Genomic DNA, 15,603 nt, shown 5'->3' on the forward strand with positions numbered 1-15,603 from the left:
CACTATTATTCTTTATGTATACTTGAAATCTCTTCTAAATGTACAAGTGAAACCATCAGTTTCACTTTGAGAAAACCATTACCTCGCTGGATCAATTTCAAAGCACACTTTCTGTTGCTTTTCCAGCTGAGCCATCTCCATGATGTGAGGATTAAGTAATTCTCGTAAGTAGTTCTGGCCGTAAAATCGGAAGCAGTAGGCCATGATCTTGCTGGCCAGAGAATTGCCGCGGAACAATGTCTGCATGCAGTCAGCAATCTCCACCTGTCCATCAAAATTCTAAATCATTTATAAACAGCCATCTTACTTCAGAGAGACTGTGTGAGTTACTAATAAAACTAACCACAACAAAATATAATATAGTTCTGTTAATTTTTTGTGAAAAAGAAATCTTTGTGTTTTTAGTGTTGAAATAAAGACAATAACAAAATTCCAGAAAACAAAAAAGAAAGTTCACATTTTTTTAAAAGGTATACCGGCCAAAAGGATCAAATGAAAACCAAACATGTAGTATATCACAATGCAATTAATTTTTACAAAGAAAATAATAAACGGAAATAAAATAAAAAAGAAAGAAGCAATACGTACATGAATACATACCTCCTTGGAGAACATGTTCCACAGAAGCTGGTATAGGAGATGCTTGGCATCAAACAGATTAACAAACACTCGGGCCAGTTCATCCTGCGAGAACAAATCATTGAATGTGGAATTTAAAGTCATAATATGTCACATTAATGTATTCTTAAGTCTGCCAATAGTTTCTAATATCTCTCATCATAAATAAACAAACTTTAATTAAAAAAACAAAATCATCTTTTCCACCAGAAAAACCCAAATCAATTGTAGAGGATGTGTAGAATAAGATATTTAAATGTACTCACCATTTGTTGAGAAGGTACCACCGTGGCCAGTGCCATGGCTATAGGAAGCTCCCCTTTGTCCCCAATCATGGTCACTAGTTCCACCAACCTCTCGAACCTGTCCGCCAGGGCAGTCTCGGCCAGGGTCTCAAACTCTGTCCCCTGCTGCAGGATCTTAGTCAGGACCTCCATGAAGGCTGCCCTGGTCTGGGGATCTTTGTGGTATCCCAGAGCTGTCAATTCAAAATGGCACTGTACAAGTACAATTTATATGTCTCTCTTATTTACTGTAATTAAAATATGTAAACATGAAATGATGTTTTTTCTGTTATTCAGCCCTTGATAGTATGTCAACATGTTTCAGAATATTACAGCTATAAGAGGTGAATAAATTATTAATTTACTAATCAATAATGTATATTTATAATAACATAATACTGTCTTCCTACATAGTCTGACTTAATTGATTGCAGCAGATTTTCTTTTTTCTTTGAACACAATACCAACCTATAGAGTGCATCATGCCGCTGTCAATCTTGGCATTAAGGAGGTTGGTACCTACCTATAGAGTGCATCAGGCCGCTGTCAATGTTGGCATTAAGGAGGTTGGTACCTACCTATAGAGTGCATCAGGCCGCTGTCAATGTTGGCATTAAGGAGGTTGGACATGGCCTGGACTGTACAGTTCCTGAGGGCAGACAGGTTAGACGTGCTCCGCTTTCTGTTAGGGTCCATGGCTGTGTCCTGTTCTTCTTCTGAACAGTCATTCAGGAGGTTCATAAATAATGTCAGGTATCTACAGGAAATAAAAATTTTATTATTAACAATTGTCATATTGTCATTACAGTGTACAGTGGAGCCTCATTTATCCGGACGCTTTGGTTCCCAGTCAATTTGTCCGGATATATGAAGCGTCCGGATACCTGAATCACCAGTAAACAAGACTAAATAACATTAAAAAATTCCGTTCCGATAAAAAATCGTCTGGATACTGAAGCATCCAGATATCTGGCGTCCGGATATCTGAAGGTCCACTGTACTTTCTTTCAATCCTTCAAATGATGCTTTATTGGCATGCAATTAATCAAACAAATCAAGCTTTTTTTCTTCTTTTTTTTTGTTATTTGTCTCTCCCCCCCCCCTTGTAATTACTTACTTATAATTTTCATGTATCTAGGTAGTTAGTCTTATAGTCTAATTATCATTAAGACAGAACTAGTAATTTTTTCAAGGAGATCAAAATTATTGAATAAAAAAACACTGGTTAATCACTAGCCCTCTTACTTAAGGAATAGTTGTGATTTGGCCTCCATGAGGTCGCCACGGTCACTCTCCTCTGGCTGGAGGGGTAATCCTGCCAGCAGGGCCGCCACCCCCTGCATACTGGCCTGATCCAAGTCTCTGTGATAAACAGGAGGCAGAACTGTACACTAAACTTCAACAAGATTTAGCTAGCAATAATAATGTGCAGAAATGGAGATCTTACAAAGTTAACTATTATTTCTAGATTTTAAGTTCTGATCATCTGAGTTTTTTCTCTTTATTCCATTATGATAATATTTCTTGCAATGAAACTAACATTCCTTAATAAATCTGTTCATTTCATTGAACTTTTCTCACTGTTAAGTTGATTCAATTCATCTAGAACAATTACAAACGAGTGCATGCATTCCAAAATATTATATATATATATCACAGAAAGAAATAAGTTCAACACCAAAGTGGTTTGGGTGGGAGGTTAAAAGTGAAAAATAAAGAAAAAATAACCAAAGACATAAAACGGAATGGAGAGAAGAAAAAAAGCTGAAAATGATTTAAAAAGGCAGTTTATAAGCTTTCTCACAGCTTCAGAGATGTCTAACTGCTGACCAATATAGCTGTGTGTACACAATTTAGAAAAAAAAATTCTATTTTTATGCTTGTGATGTGAAATTTCTGAAGAATTTAAGGTGAGGGGTAGTCTTGAGTAGAAGAGAGAAGTGTTAGTAAGAGATGAAAACAACTGTATAGATTGACCTACAAATCTCTATACCTGACCCAAAAACAAAGTCCAGACACGCCCACTTTGTGAAGTCAAGTATTTGTTCTTTAAAATATTTTCTCCAACTTGTTAACCATAAATGTGGAAAACTTATCTTATTTTTCAAACGATAAAATGTGACTGGTAAATTTAACTTCACCATCCCATAGAAAAACTCTTATTAAATACCTCATTTAATTTTAGAATATTTTGGCAAGTTTCCACATTTACTTTTAACAATCTCTTTCTTATTCGGATGTTACCATTTGAGTTCAGTTTTTTAAATAATTGCCTGCACTACTTGCTGATTAGACCCTGCTAATGAATTAGGAGACCTAAGAACAGATACTTTGTCACAAGTGGGCAGATACTCACACCGTGGTTTGGGAGTGCAGAAATAATGGTGTGGGACTGGGCACATAGGGTGGGCCCTTGGCACAGGAGCCCGGCCCACTCGGATTGTGAATATATCGCTGTAGCCCAGTTCTAGGCATAGGTTTCCTGATAAGAGATAAGCTTTTTTAAACCTTCATTCATCTTTGCAACCCAAGGGTCTTAAACCTTCATTCATCTTTGCAACCCAAGGGTCTTAAGTAAAGTCGACCAAAAACCCTAGGCTTGTGAAGATGACTACCATTTAGCTTTATAATAAAAACCAAACGGTTTGGTGTCAAAATTATATCCACTGTCAAGTTCACTAATGTATGTCAACATCTAAGTCAACTCTTTTTTTTTTAATGTAAGACCAGAGATTACCGGTATAAAGTGTTTATATTTTTTTTTTATTTAATAATTTTTAAACATTTCTCTACTGAAGGTCTGAAGCTAGATTGAAGTATTACCATTATCAAGGCTAGAAAAAATTATAATTCAATCAGTCACTCCAACTTAGATAATAATACTGAAATCAGATAACTTTTGTTTTAAATTCAATCAAAGCTAGTAGCTTATACAGGCAAAATGCAAAGGCTGTGAATTCTAACTTGCAAAAAAAAGTATGATCTTTTTTTTTCAATTTGCAGAGACTGCAGCTTTTATAAAAGCAGTGAAAGACAAATGCCAAGTTCTACTTGTGTACTCTCAATTAACGGAAATCAAAAAAATATGTTCAGTGTACACATTTACGAGAAATGCAATGATTCAAACTATGTATTAATCCATGACATCACTGAATGTAAGGACATATGTATATAGAGAGGTAAACAAATAATAGGGAATTTTCATGATTGGACAGAATAAACAATTTTACATACCCAAACAAAATGAAAATAAATTCATAGACATTTACTATTTACTACTTGCAAATATAAAATTACACTTGCAACTAAGAATGTAAAATTGCAACAGAAAATCTAATTAACACATGGGTTACATCTGATCAAAAATTGCCTGAAAAAAAATCACCATCTCCCCTTTCTCAATCAATGAACACTGAATGCCAAAAATACTTCAAACTTGACCTCAAACATTACTAAAATATTAAAAGGACTCTGAAGTGCTTCAGAATTCCAGAGAAAAGACAATACATCTCATGTAAAAATATATTCTCAAGCTTTAGCTTTTTTTGTAACATCTGTAATGTACCAATAATTCAAAAGATACCAAAAAACAGTATACAATTAACATGATAAATAAATTTTGTTAATGATCCATCATATTCATACTGCTACTTTTTAAACACTGTGTACCCAGAAATTGCAACATTTTTTGATATTACAATGTTCTGCATTTATGTCGCATTTTTGATCAGAGTAGTAACTGGACACAATTGTTGGTACAACCACAGACAAACAAGGAATAATCATGTAAATGGCCATACCACAGAAACACAGACATTGAAGAATGGACATACCTTGACATGCTACACATATCACCGATGTTAACTTGATGGGAATTTCCCATGATCCAATCCGTCAGATACTCCACTAATTTGTTGCGAAATTTCATCTCTTGCCTGAATGTCAGGTCATCGCGCCGGTGCATCATGGCTTCCACTAACTGACAGAGTTTGATCTTTATCTGAATGGCGTGGACAGTGGAATCTAGATGCCTCACATACCTAAAACGAAGAATAATTTGTAAACAGATATTGAACCCCATTTTACAACTGCACAGAAAGAAGCCAGTGGTTCAGTAAATTAAGTAAATGTATTATACATGTATTTAGCATGTACAATATTTGGTGGACCTTGATCTTGGAACAAGTTAGCGAAGACTTGATTTAGCTTATCCTCTTATGTTCATTTGTATCAACATGTGCAAGACATTCAGTGTTTTATTTGAATAAGTTGAAGTTGCTTTCTGTGAAAGGTACCAAAAAGAATAAACAGCAAAATGTAATACATTTACAATTAATTTTTCTTTTCTGAAATCTAACTTTTTTCCTTAGATCTGTATCTTCTTGATTAGTTGAGTATTTGTTTGGTTGTTAAGTATTTGTTTGGTTTACCTGACCACTGCCAACATGAGGGATTCAATACTGGTGACCCCTAAATGTTCACAGGGCTGGTCTGTTGTCTTCATTTCTAGAATATTCTTCATAATAAATATCACATTCTCTGTGAACTGGGTGTTCAAATCTGTCACCATCACCTGGAAAGATGAAATGCTATGTTTACAAAACAGAGAAATCTCCAGTTTTCCATTACAGTTTAAGCTTGAAAATTAAATTTCCTTACCTGACCAGAGGGATCAAAGAACTTGTCCACTGAGACTTTGATTTGGTCGAACAGAATGGGATAAAGGGCCGGATTTAACTCATGTCCTACCAACTCCTTTACATGTTTCTGAATCTGAGCTCCAAACTTCTCATTCTGACAGACCAACAACTTCAGCATGTTACTGATAAATCTACAAGAAGAAAAATGATGTGCCATCATACTGACTTACTTCTAAATGACAAAAATCTGCTTTTTTTTTAAAGAAAAGAAATAATCTGCATCAAGATTTGTATAAATGTATGAAACTTGTCAGATTCCTGGATAGCAGATAAGTCTACTTACTGTGTGACAGGACAGTACTGAGTATCATAACTCTGCATCAAGCTGCTCTTACGAGAATCCAGTCCTGATGCTATGGAAGGCCCTCCGCTTCTGTAAAATAATTCAGAACATTAGTTGAAATCATGAATAAAACACTGAAACTTTAAATAAATGTTTCTTATATTTATTACCAGTGGAAGCACCCTTGGTTTAAAACATTCATTTTTCTCATTTGACAACCAGTTTGGATGACAATGAACATCTACTAGTGACTGCTTACATTCTATGTGGTCTGTTCTGCAGTCTTACACCTCCCAAAGCACACAAAAATCCTGTCATGTTGGCCCACTCATTCAACTGGTCCTGAAATGTCAAAGTTTCCAATGACATAGATATTTCCAACTTTTTAACAACCCATCAATTTTTTTAGCATACCTGTTCAAAAGTCAATCATTTTGACTTTTTTCTATGAACAGGTTTCCCCAAGAAATTATGTGAATACTATAATACATCTTTACAACTGGATTTATGCACATTCTTGTAATACACAGATTAAACACAAGGTATGAAGACAGACCTCCAGCTCATGTTCTGTGTTTGCGTGATGAGGTGGTTTTCTCTTCCTAATGGTGTCCCCCAGGCCTGTTGGAATTTCTGAGTCTGTTTTCACTTTTGCGTCCTTGGGATAATTCTCTAAATACTGTGTGATAACTTCCCAGTTCCTGAATGTGTCATCCCAGGCCTATTTACAGTATAAATATATTATTACTGAAGTTTCAGCAGACAAAAATCGGATGTAAAAAAACTTTTGATACCAAAATTTGAAAACACTACAAAATAATTTTTTTTGTCAATAGTCATGATATGATAAATTATAATAATAACAGATTTTTGTGCTGAATACTTCACCTGTGAGTTTCCTGATGTGTACTGGTCTATTTTTCTTAACAAAGCCATGATACGTTTTTGTAACGCAGCTCTCCCTAAAAAGTCACAAGGCAAGACATTTTTTTTAATACAAAGAAATACTCCTGCCTGAAGACAAAACCATCACTGAAACATTTTCTCATAGCAGACCAAACACCCACACAATTCACAAGGAAGTATGGTTGACTTATTTTTAATTTGTCCATTACCTGTTGTTAATACAGTGCTGGCCTGAGCAATGTCGGCATACACATTGTAGTTAGGGAGTATCTGGGTAACTGCCATCTCGTCTGATCCACATCTAATGTCAGCTTCCTCACACAGAAGGTGAAAACAGGACATGCCCGTCAACACAGCATCAATGTCAATACTCCACAGGTACATGAAAAATACAACCTGAAATCAAATTCAAAAGTAATTTTTATACATTTATAGTATATGTATATTTCAGCACAATGCAAGTTATACCTATTACAAAACATATTCCATAGATAAAGATGAAATGTGAATAAGATATATTTAATTATCAAGGTGACACTGCTTTCCAATATAGGCAAATTATAAAGGAAGAGGCACAAGTATTTTAAATTTTCTCTATTTACAAGATTATCTTTATTAAGAGAATACAATTTCCCACCTCTAACTTGATGTGGATACAGATGGTCTTGTTGTTGCCCAGGTTGGCGTTAGCACTGTGTTTCTGGAGGAAGGTATTCCTACACACCAGGATATCTCGCAGCCACTTCAGGATCTCGGTATAATTTACCAGCTGTCTCTGAATCAACTTTTGAGATATGGAGAACAGTACTTGTGAACTACAATATGAAACAAATGCTTACTTATATGAACATATATAAGCCTGTGGATCTGAAAATCACACTGAATAAAATAATGTGTGGAAGTAAGTTTTTCCATAATAAAAATATGTATCAAACACCAATTATGAAATTTTTATTCCAGTGACCTTGAACTTCCCCAGATAATCTTGGGTCAAGGTCATGACACACCCTTGGGTCATGGGCAACAGTGAAATATATCAAGTTTATCCATATAAAGATATGGACCGGACACGAATTATGATATTTTTATTCCACTGACCTTGAACTACCCCAAATGACCTTGGGTCAAGGTCATGACACTGATTAATCTTTCAGTGAAATGAGAACCTACCAAGTTTATCCATAGGAAAGATATGGACCGGACATGAATTATGATATTTTTCTTCCAGTGACCTTGAACTACCCCAAATGACCTTGGGTCAAGGTCATGACACACCCTTGGGTCATGGGCAATCTTTGTGTGAAATGAGAATCTACCAAGTTTATCCATAAGAAAGATATGGACCGGACACGAATTACATATTTTTCTTCCAGTGACCATGAACTTCCCCAAATGACCTTGGGTCAAGGTCATGACACACCCTTGGGTCATGGGCAATCTTTGTGTGAAATAAAAACCTACCAAGTTTATCCATAAGAAAGATATGGACCGGACAGGAATTATGAAAATTTTCTTCCAGTGACCTTGAACTTTCCAAATTGACCTTGGGTCAAGGTCATGACACATCCTTAAGCAGGGTCATGGGCAATCTTTGTGTGAAATGAGAACCTACCAAGTTTATCTATAAAAGATATGTATCAAACATGATTTTTGAAAATTTTCTTCCAGTGACCTTGAACTTTCTCAAATGACCTTGGGTCAAGGTCATGACACACCCTTGGGTCATGGGCAATCTTTGTGTGAAATGAGAACCTACCAAGTTTATCAATAAAGATATGGACCGGACGAATTATGAAATTTTTCTTCCAGCGACCTTGAACTTCCCCAAATGACCTTGGATCAAGGTCATGACACATCCTTAGGTCATGAGCAATCTTAGTGTGGAGTAGTAGATTCTAATGTCCCTCTGTAAGAAAGATATGGACCGGACACGATTGCACAGACAAACGGACAGCTAGACAGACGGACGGACGGACGGACAGCTAGACAGACGGACAGACGGACAAGGTGATTCCTATATACCCCCCCAAACTTCGTTTGCGGGGGGTATAATAACACCAATATATACTTGTACAATGTACCTGTACCTAATTAAAGACCAAACATAGATGGAAACCTTGTGTAAAAATATCTATCTGTACTTCTTAAATTTATTTTTTCAAACCCTCTTTCAAAACAATACACCATGATACAAATGAGAAAATTCCCATTTCTGACTGACCTGACATCCCAGAATGTGTTAATGGGTGACTCCGGATTCCACAACTCAATATTCTGGGGTTGATGTAAGCAGAGCAAGGCCTGGAAATAGACAATCTTATGTCAAAAATTTGATACAAAAACTGTAGTTTACATCTTTCTCTGAAACTTGTTTTCAGTATTAAATGTACACACAAAATGTGACTGAAAAATATAATAGCATTCATCAAGCGAGAATCTATTCAAGTGCATCAGAACAGCTCAGTTTTGGCAAATCCTGTAAATCATTTTACTCAAATTTCCCTTTCCTGAAAACAAAAGTTTCAACTGTCCTTAAAATTTCCTGTCCTAGTCCATAACGTAATGCAATTTTACCGAAACTTGTATTTTAAAAGTTATTATTATATCCCAAAAACCTGCTGCTAAAAATAACTCTTCTGTACCTCCATAGCTTCTTGAGCCACATCTGGCATACACTGCTGATGAACCAGAGAGACCAGTCCGTTCATCAACTCCAGGGTGCTGCTCTGAATCTCATGACCTGGCTTACCCTGATTCTGCAAATGGAACCTTCAAGTTACACCAGAACAAGTTTGATACAAATAAACAGATTCAAAAGAAAACACAGCCCAAAATCAATAGGTAAACAATGATTGGTGAATTTAGCCAAATGTACATTGTATCAATGTATTACAAAACTACAGATCAATCAACTAAAGCATTGGAATATTCCACTATATACACCTTTTCCTTTCCATAAGATATGTATATAACTAAGTTACAATATTATTATCACAAATGCTACAGAATTAATCGTCATCTAATTTTTCATGGATTATTCCTGTCCACAAGAAAACCTTCAAAATTTCCCTGTACAAATGATAATAGGCTTCTGACTCACATGTAACATCAGGTAGGGGTCAGCATGAATGAGTCTCACAATCCACAGCAGCAGGTAGCGGTAGGTCGTCATGTTCTCATCTGTAGCCTTACTCAGTTTGTACAGGGTCATCTTGGTAAAGTTCTGAAGGAAAAACAATTTTACCATGTTATCAAACTGTGATTTAACTCAACCATGTATAGTAAAACACACTTATCATGAATTGCCACAGTTGGGCAATTTTGCTTCCTTATAAAACCTAATTCATGATATCTGTTCAGTTCTCCATGATTTTTAAAGCAACAGGAAATAAAAATCACTTTGCTGTAAGCATTAATTTGTATATCCTAGGTGGGAGAAATGTTAAATTCTTACAGACTTACTGCTATACTGACGTAGGGGATGCTGCTCCCAGTGACCTTGGGGGTGGGGTTGGTGGCCATACCCTGGGTCACTTTATTCAGGGTATCAGTGAACATGCTGCGGAGCTCAGCTGCTTTCCCATATATGATATTGATACTGGGCCACCAGGGCAGTCTTTGCTATAAACATATATCCAATTTCCTTACTTATTTACAGCAAAATACTTTTAAGTGGCTGGTGTATGTTACATGATGTCACTTAACTCATCACTTGCCATAAAATACTTATCTAATAATGACTCTACTTCAAAATACATCTTTTCACAAGTACATAAAACAGATAATTATCTAAGAACTTTAAAGTATTTTCCTGCATCACATATCATTCATCTTAGAACATTAAATAATTTCTGTCTTTTCAGCCACTAAACCACAGCTTCAGAATACCAAATGCTAACCAGTTTAAATTTAAACCTTACCTGAGTGATAATTCTGTGCAGTGCATTGACCAGTACAAAGTGATAGATGGGAGGGGAGTGTGGATTCAGACAGATCTTCAGAACGTCGTTATTATGTGGTGTAATTCTAAAACAGGACACAAAGCAATCTATATATAAATCCAGGTCCTGTCCCACAATGCCCTGCCCCCGGGAGAAAGCTTTGGTGGGTGGTGGTGTGAACAGAAGATTCTGAAACAAGCAATAAAACAAAAAATCAAATTCTGTCACACAAATTATCAGACTTGAACAAAGAATATTTAGAGGTTCAGATTTTTATCTTTTGTGATATGCATTTATAAATATACTCAAAAGTATAACCAATTTAATATAACTTTTTGAATTCTTTTCAAGAAAATTTTATTACCTTTAAATCATTAATGATGGACTGTACAAAGGAGAAGAGGACATTTAGGCGGTCGTTGATGCTGATGTAAGTGGAGGCTTTACACAGTCGGACACAGGTAATGGCAGCGCCCTCTATCATCTGTTTCGAACCTCCATGATGGGAGGCAATAGCTTTCTTCACCTCGTCAATGAACATTTTCTGAAAAAGAAATCATCACATCCATACACAAGCCTTTAAGTATTCCTCCTTGATGAATATTTGAAATTTTACTTACTTTTTTCATAATTTGTTGTGAACAAGGAGCACCTGCATCTGCATTACTTATTTCTTCCAAGATTTTCTAGAAAAGAAGAAAAATGATCCACTAGTAACATTTATCCTCAAAATGTGTTTATTATTCATACAGATATAAATTTAGTAATCCTGAGAAATTGTAAAAAAAATTCTTCAAGAAAATAAGTAAAATTAAATCTAGACTTACTGGGGACATGACGAGCAGCATCATCTGTAACGGCCAAACGGCTGCTGTCCTCTTCCGGGACTCCATACAACTCGTGTTAAAATGCTCAAACAATTTGTCTGAACACTCTGTCGTAAGAAAAAAAAATAATATGGATTAATGAATTTATCTTTCTGTATTAATATACAGTTTTTCTTACGAGCATGAATTCTGGGCATTTTGTCCATATATAAATGCTTTATCTTTGCCAAATGTTAAACATTTTATAATAAAAATATATCATAATCAAAAAATACAATTTCAAAATAAATGTATATTTTTTTTTTACTTTTTAAACTGGTCATTATAATATCTCAACAGCAGTTCTATTCAATAAAGAGGAAAGGATTCTGAAACATTTATATAATGTAAATCATGCTTTTCCAGTTATCTACCTTGCAATTCTTCATTTGGCCTTTTCTGCAAGTCTGTAAATTCTTCAGGGTAATTGTCCATCCAATTCCATATTGCCTAACATAGAAATAAATGTTGACATCAAAAACCATATTTAATACAATGGTTAGGACTCTTCTGATGAATTTCATCAGAAATATACATGCATATACATGCATCACAGCTTTCATTTAAATTTCTTCCAAATGCTTAAAATTTCAAATTGCTGTCGATCATTTAGAATCTCACCTTTTCTAAATTATTGGCCAATGTCTGAAACACCTGTTTCTTAATGGGCTTAAATTTACACACTACCTCTGGAAATAAAACAATATGCACAAATATACATGTTTTATAATTTTTGGACATGCCTTAATTGACTACCATAGTATCTGTACAAGAACTTGATATCTTAAATATAAAAGATTTATTTGCCTGGATACCAATACTGGAATAAGAGATATCTTTTGACATCTCTACAAGTATATGACATTTTATTAAAAGGAAGACAAAGATACATGTATATGCACAAATAAAAATAAAAATTGATATCTCCATTTTTCTGATATCTTACCATTAAGAAGTTTGATAAGTCTGTGGATGTCTACGTTTATATGCTGGATAAGCTCCAGGTCTGACAGGTCTGACTGGTCACCATCAGCACTAGGCAGGTTAGATAACCTAGTAAACAACAAGAAATAACATGAACATCTCACTTTAAACAATTAGAAGTTAGATAAATCAAAAGCCTGAAAGGCTTCAATGGCGTCGAACAAGAAAAACAATTTCAAAAAATCTGCAAATAGGTCAAGTGAGTGACTCCAGTTACATAACAATAAAATTTAAAAAATAGTCTTAACACAAATACAGTATAGGGCCTATAGCCTTGTGTCCTGGTCCGAATGAGTCAGGGTTCAAATTGACCAGACATCGTCAGAAATGTCCATCCTCTGTATTAATCTAATTTCTTTTCAGTCAATCGAAGACATATGAAGGGTTTCATAATTTATTTTAATTAATTGCCATTGTCAGAGTGTTGTTCTGTTGTATAGTGATTGCATCTTAACTACAACCATGACTCTAATGTTACAAGTACGATCGACTTACGATAAGGCGCGGTAAACAAATGGAGGAAATGGATAAATACAGTAATACTGGCATTACTGGTCAATATCGTAGGTTGTTCGGCTAAAATTGGATTGAAGATCGTAAAAGTAAAGCTAAAAGAAATTCAATCTTTATAGTCTTGTTGTATTCGTGTTTGTTTTGTTATTATTTTACAGTATTTAAATTTGTTTGTATTACAGTAATCGGTCCCAAAATGTGATTCATGTCATTCGACGCACCGCTCTCAGTAGAAATTTGTTCCGCAACAACCATAACATTTTTTTGCGTAAAAATTAAACATAATATCGTTGTTTTGTAGTAGTATTAATTGAACATACAATTGATTTAATTTTATATTCAAGCTATTATTCATTGTGAACGTTTTAAAAGAAATTGGTTTATAGCTGTTGCTATTTTCTATTGCAGATGCATCCACTGACACATACGGTCGCGTAAACCTGACTGATCCCTAGCTGACGATCGGGCAAGCCCGACGCCATAAAAATTTTTAAAATTATATCCATGACATTTTCCTTCCCGTCAAAAGTAACTTTGCTTCAAATACAAAATTCATTATAACCAGATTTAGACATGGCAGATACATAGGTTGACTTACTTTGCAGAGATTCTGTTGAAGACGGCTGTGAAGTTATTCTGGCTGAGAGCAAACAGAACTTTGGAGGCCAAGTTCTTCAGTTGTAGAACCAGTGGGTTAGGGTTGTCTGTGGGCTGATTCAGGAACTAAAAATAAAACAGGACATTATCTTAACAAATATTGATCTGTGCTATGTCATAAACATTTCACATAAATTCTTAATTTTAATTTTTTTTCTGGTCTAGTGATCTTGAGATATTTTTGTCCCTTTTATAATTATCTCTCTTTGAAAGTTGCATGGCCTATCATTTAACAAACTTGGTATTTGAGCAAAATTTGATTAAAATGTTCTGGAGGAGAACACAGAAATGTGTTATGGCTAAAAGAACAATGCTACTACCGCAGATAAATAACAATTTCTATCAAAAGAGCTATGATAATGCTCAGATTTAAGTATACTGTACAGCTAAATCAATTTAATGGCATGTTCCATTGTCAGGTTTAGAAGACGTATGTACGCAATCAAATGAATGAAATGTGACCTTACCTTACATATCTCTGGAAGGAGAAGTTTAACATAAATTGCCTCATCTAGACGCGAGGTGTCCTTTGGTTGCTGCAGAGGAGTAGAAAATTAAATATGTAAATTCATATTAAATATGTATTAAATTCAATACAAATATGAATTAAATGACTTTAATTATTAGGACTTATTCATTCTTACTGAGTCATTCTTGTTCATAACTATTTCAAACCACCTTTTGCTGGACAACTCAATATAGCATACTTTTCCTGACCATGAGGTTTTCACTTACAGAATTCAGAACCTGTTCTAAGGAGTCCAAAATGATGAGTTGTGATTCATGGTAATTTCTTTCTGCTTCAGGATGGATACGCTATAAAACAAAATTTAAAAAAACAGTAATAACTGCTTATTAAGAAACACCAAAATATATATCTTAGAGCAAATTATATATATTTCTGCCAACAATGATGCAAACAGAATTCAATTCCTACTGCTATTGTGACAATATGTATTTGTAATTTCACTATCATGACCTTGATTTGACCACCCCAAAAAAAAAATAAAAAAAAAATACCAAAGTAATTCAAAAGTTTGAAAAAGGTCAAAGTTTAGGGCAGTCCAAAATCTTTTCAAAAGAGATAACTAGATTTTTAAAATTTTCAGAAACAGAGAAAAAAGACATGACAGTCAGAGTTTTTCTTAAATATTGGGAAAAAATGCAGTTTCTGTGTTTTCTTTCTGTTATTAAATAAACATACAGTATTTCACATTTCTAATCATTTTTCTTAATTATTTTTTATAAATAGAATTTATTTTCTCACAAATTTTCAATGACTTTTTGTATAAATTTATTTCTTAAAAGAATCATCAATCTGCACAATAATCATTATATTCATATAGAGAGATTCCTGTAAACTGATTACTATTATAAATCTACTGTGTTATGATAAATACTGATTAAAAGGAAAAATGTTGTAAGATGTGCAAAATAAACAATTCATCATGACTAGGCATAAACTGATCATATGCTTGAGTGCTCAAAGACTCTTTGGTATTGTAGGTTAATGGGTTTTCTATAAATAAAGCATGTTTGGGTTGTCTGACCTACATTTGGACTTTAAATTATAACCATTCCATTCATAAAACTTATCAGTCTTTGATAGTTATCCAACACTGGGTCAATGCTTGTTTATATGTGCAAATGGTACAGCAAAATGAAAGGTTACCAGATTCTGGTTGTACAAAAAACATTTTGTAAACAAATCTGTTTTTCTCAAGGTGTACATGATGGCAGAGTGGAGATTTAATACTCCGCAAATGTAATTTTTAATTACATGTTCCATAAGACCCAAGCCAACTCAATTGATTCATACTGATAGGCAATGTATACAAATTATAGCTTAAA

The 15,603-nt window shown here is 34.5% G+C and overlaps 1 protein-coding gene across 11 annotated transcripts in view; it reads right to left on the reverse strand.

Annotated features, from left to right (window-relative positions):
- LOC134240857 (neurofibromin-like) overlaps positions 1-15,603 on the reverse strand; it is a 39,469-nt gene that overhangs the window by 19,822 nt on the left and 4,044 nt on the right. For 5 of the 11 annotated variants that reach the window (XM_062722929.1, XM_062722935.1, XM_062722932.1 and 2 more), the window contains exons 3-31: positions 14,488-14,568; positions 14,220-14,288; positions 13,694-13,818; positions 12,545-12,651; positions 12,220-12,287; positions 11,973-12,048; positions 11,560-11,666; positions 11,353-11,418; positions 11,097-11,276; positions 10,712-10,921; positions 10,254-10,412; positions 9,892-10,014; positions 9,434-9,547; positions 9,013-9,092; positions 7,429-7,606; positions 7,001-7,187; positions 6,774-6,847; positions 6,442-6,606; positions 6,145-6,227; positions 5,886-5,975; positions 5,562-5,733; positions 5,333-5,475; positions 4,736-4,942; positions 3,259-3,384; positions 2,148-2,264; positions 1,481-1,659; positions 885-1,096; positions 601-684; positions 83-279 (exon numbers count right to left, since the gene is read on the reverse strand). In XM_062722929.1, the coding sequence (XP_062578913.1) occupies positions 83-279; positions 601-684; positions 885-1,096; positions 1,481-1,659; positions 2,148-2,264; positions 3,259-3,384; positions 4,736-4,942; positions 5,333-5,475; positions 5,562-5,733; positions 5,886-5,975; positions 6,145-6,227; positions 6,442-6,606; positions 6,774-6,847; positions 7,001-7,187; positions 7,429-7,606; positions 9,013-9,092; positions 9,434-9,547; positions 9,892-10,014; positions 10,254-10,412; positions 10,712-10,921; positions 11,097-11,276; positions 11,353-11,418; positions 11,560-11,666; positions 11,973-12,048; positions 12,220-12,287; positions 12,545-12,651; positions 13,694-13,818; positions 14,220-14,288; positions 14,488-14,568 (3,779 nt within the window). Of the gene's footprint in view, positions 1-82; positions 280-588; positions 685-884; positions 1,097-1,480; positions 1,660-2,147; positions 2,265-3,258; positions 3,385-4,735; positions 4,943-5,332; positions 5,476-5,561; positions 5,734-5,885; positions 5,976-6,144; positions 6,228-6,441; positions 6,607-6,773; positions 6,848-7,000; positions 7,188-7,428; positions 7,607-9,012; positions 9,093-9,433; positions 9,548-9,891; positions 10,015-10,253; positions 10,413-10,711; positions 10,922-11,096; positions 11,277-11,352; positions 11,419-11,559; positions 11,667-11,972; positions 12,049-12,219; positions 12,288-12,544; positions 12,652-13,693; positions 13,819-14,219; positions 14,289-14,487; positions 14,569-15,603 lie in introns of all 11 variants that reach the window. The other 6 variants (XM_062722934.1, XM_062722936.1, XM_062722939.1 and 3 more) reach the window with 4 other exon arrangements.

This window comes from Saccostrea cucullata, unplaced genomic scaffold (genome assembly GCF_032062105.1).
Source record: "Saccostrea cucullata isolate Sc308-1 unplaced genomic scaffold, CSIRO_AGI_Scuc_v1 ctg247, whole genome shotgun sequence".
NCBI lineage: Eukaryota > Metazoa > Mollusca > Bivalvia > Ostreida > Ostreidae > Saccostrea > Saccostrea cuccullata.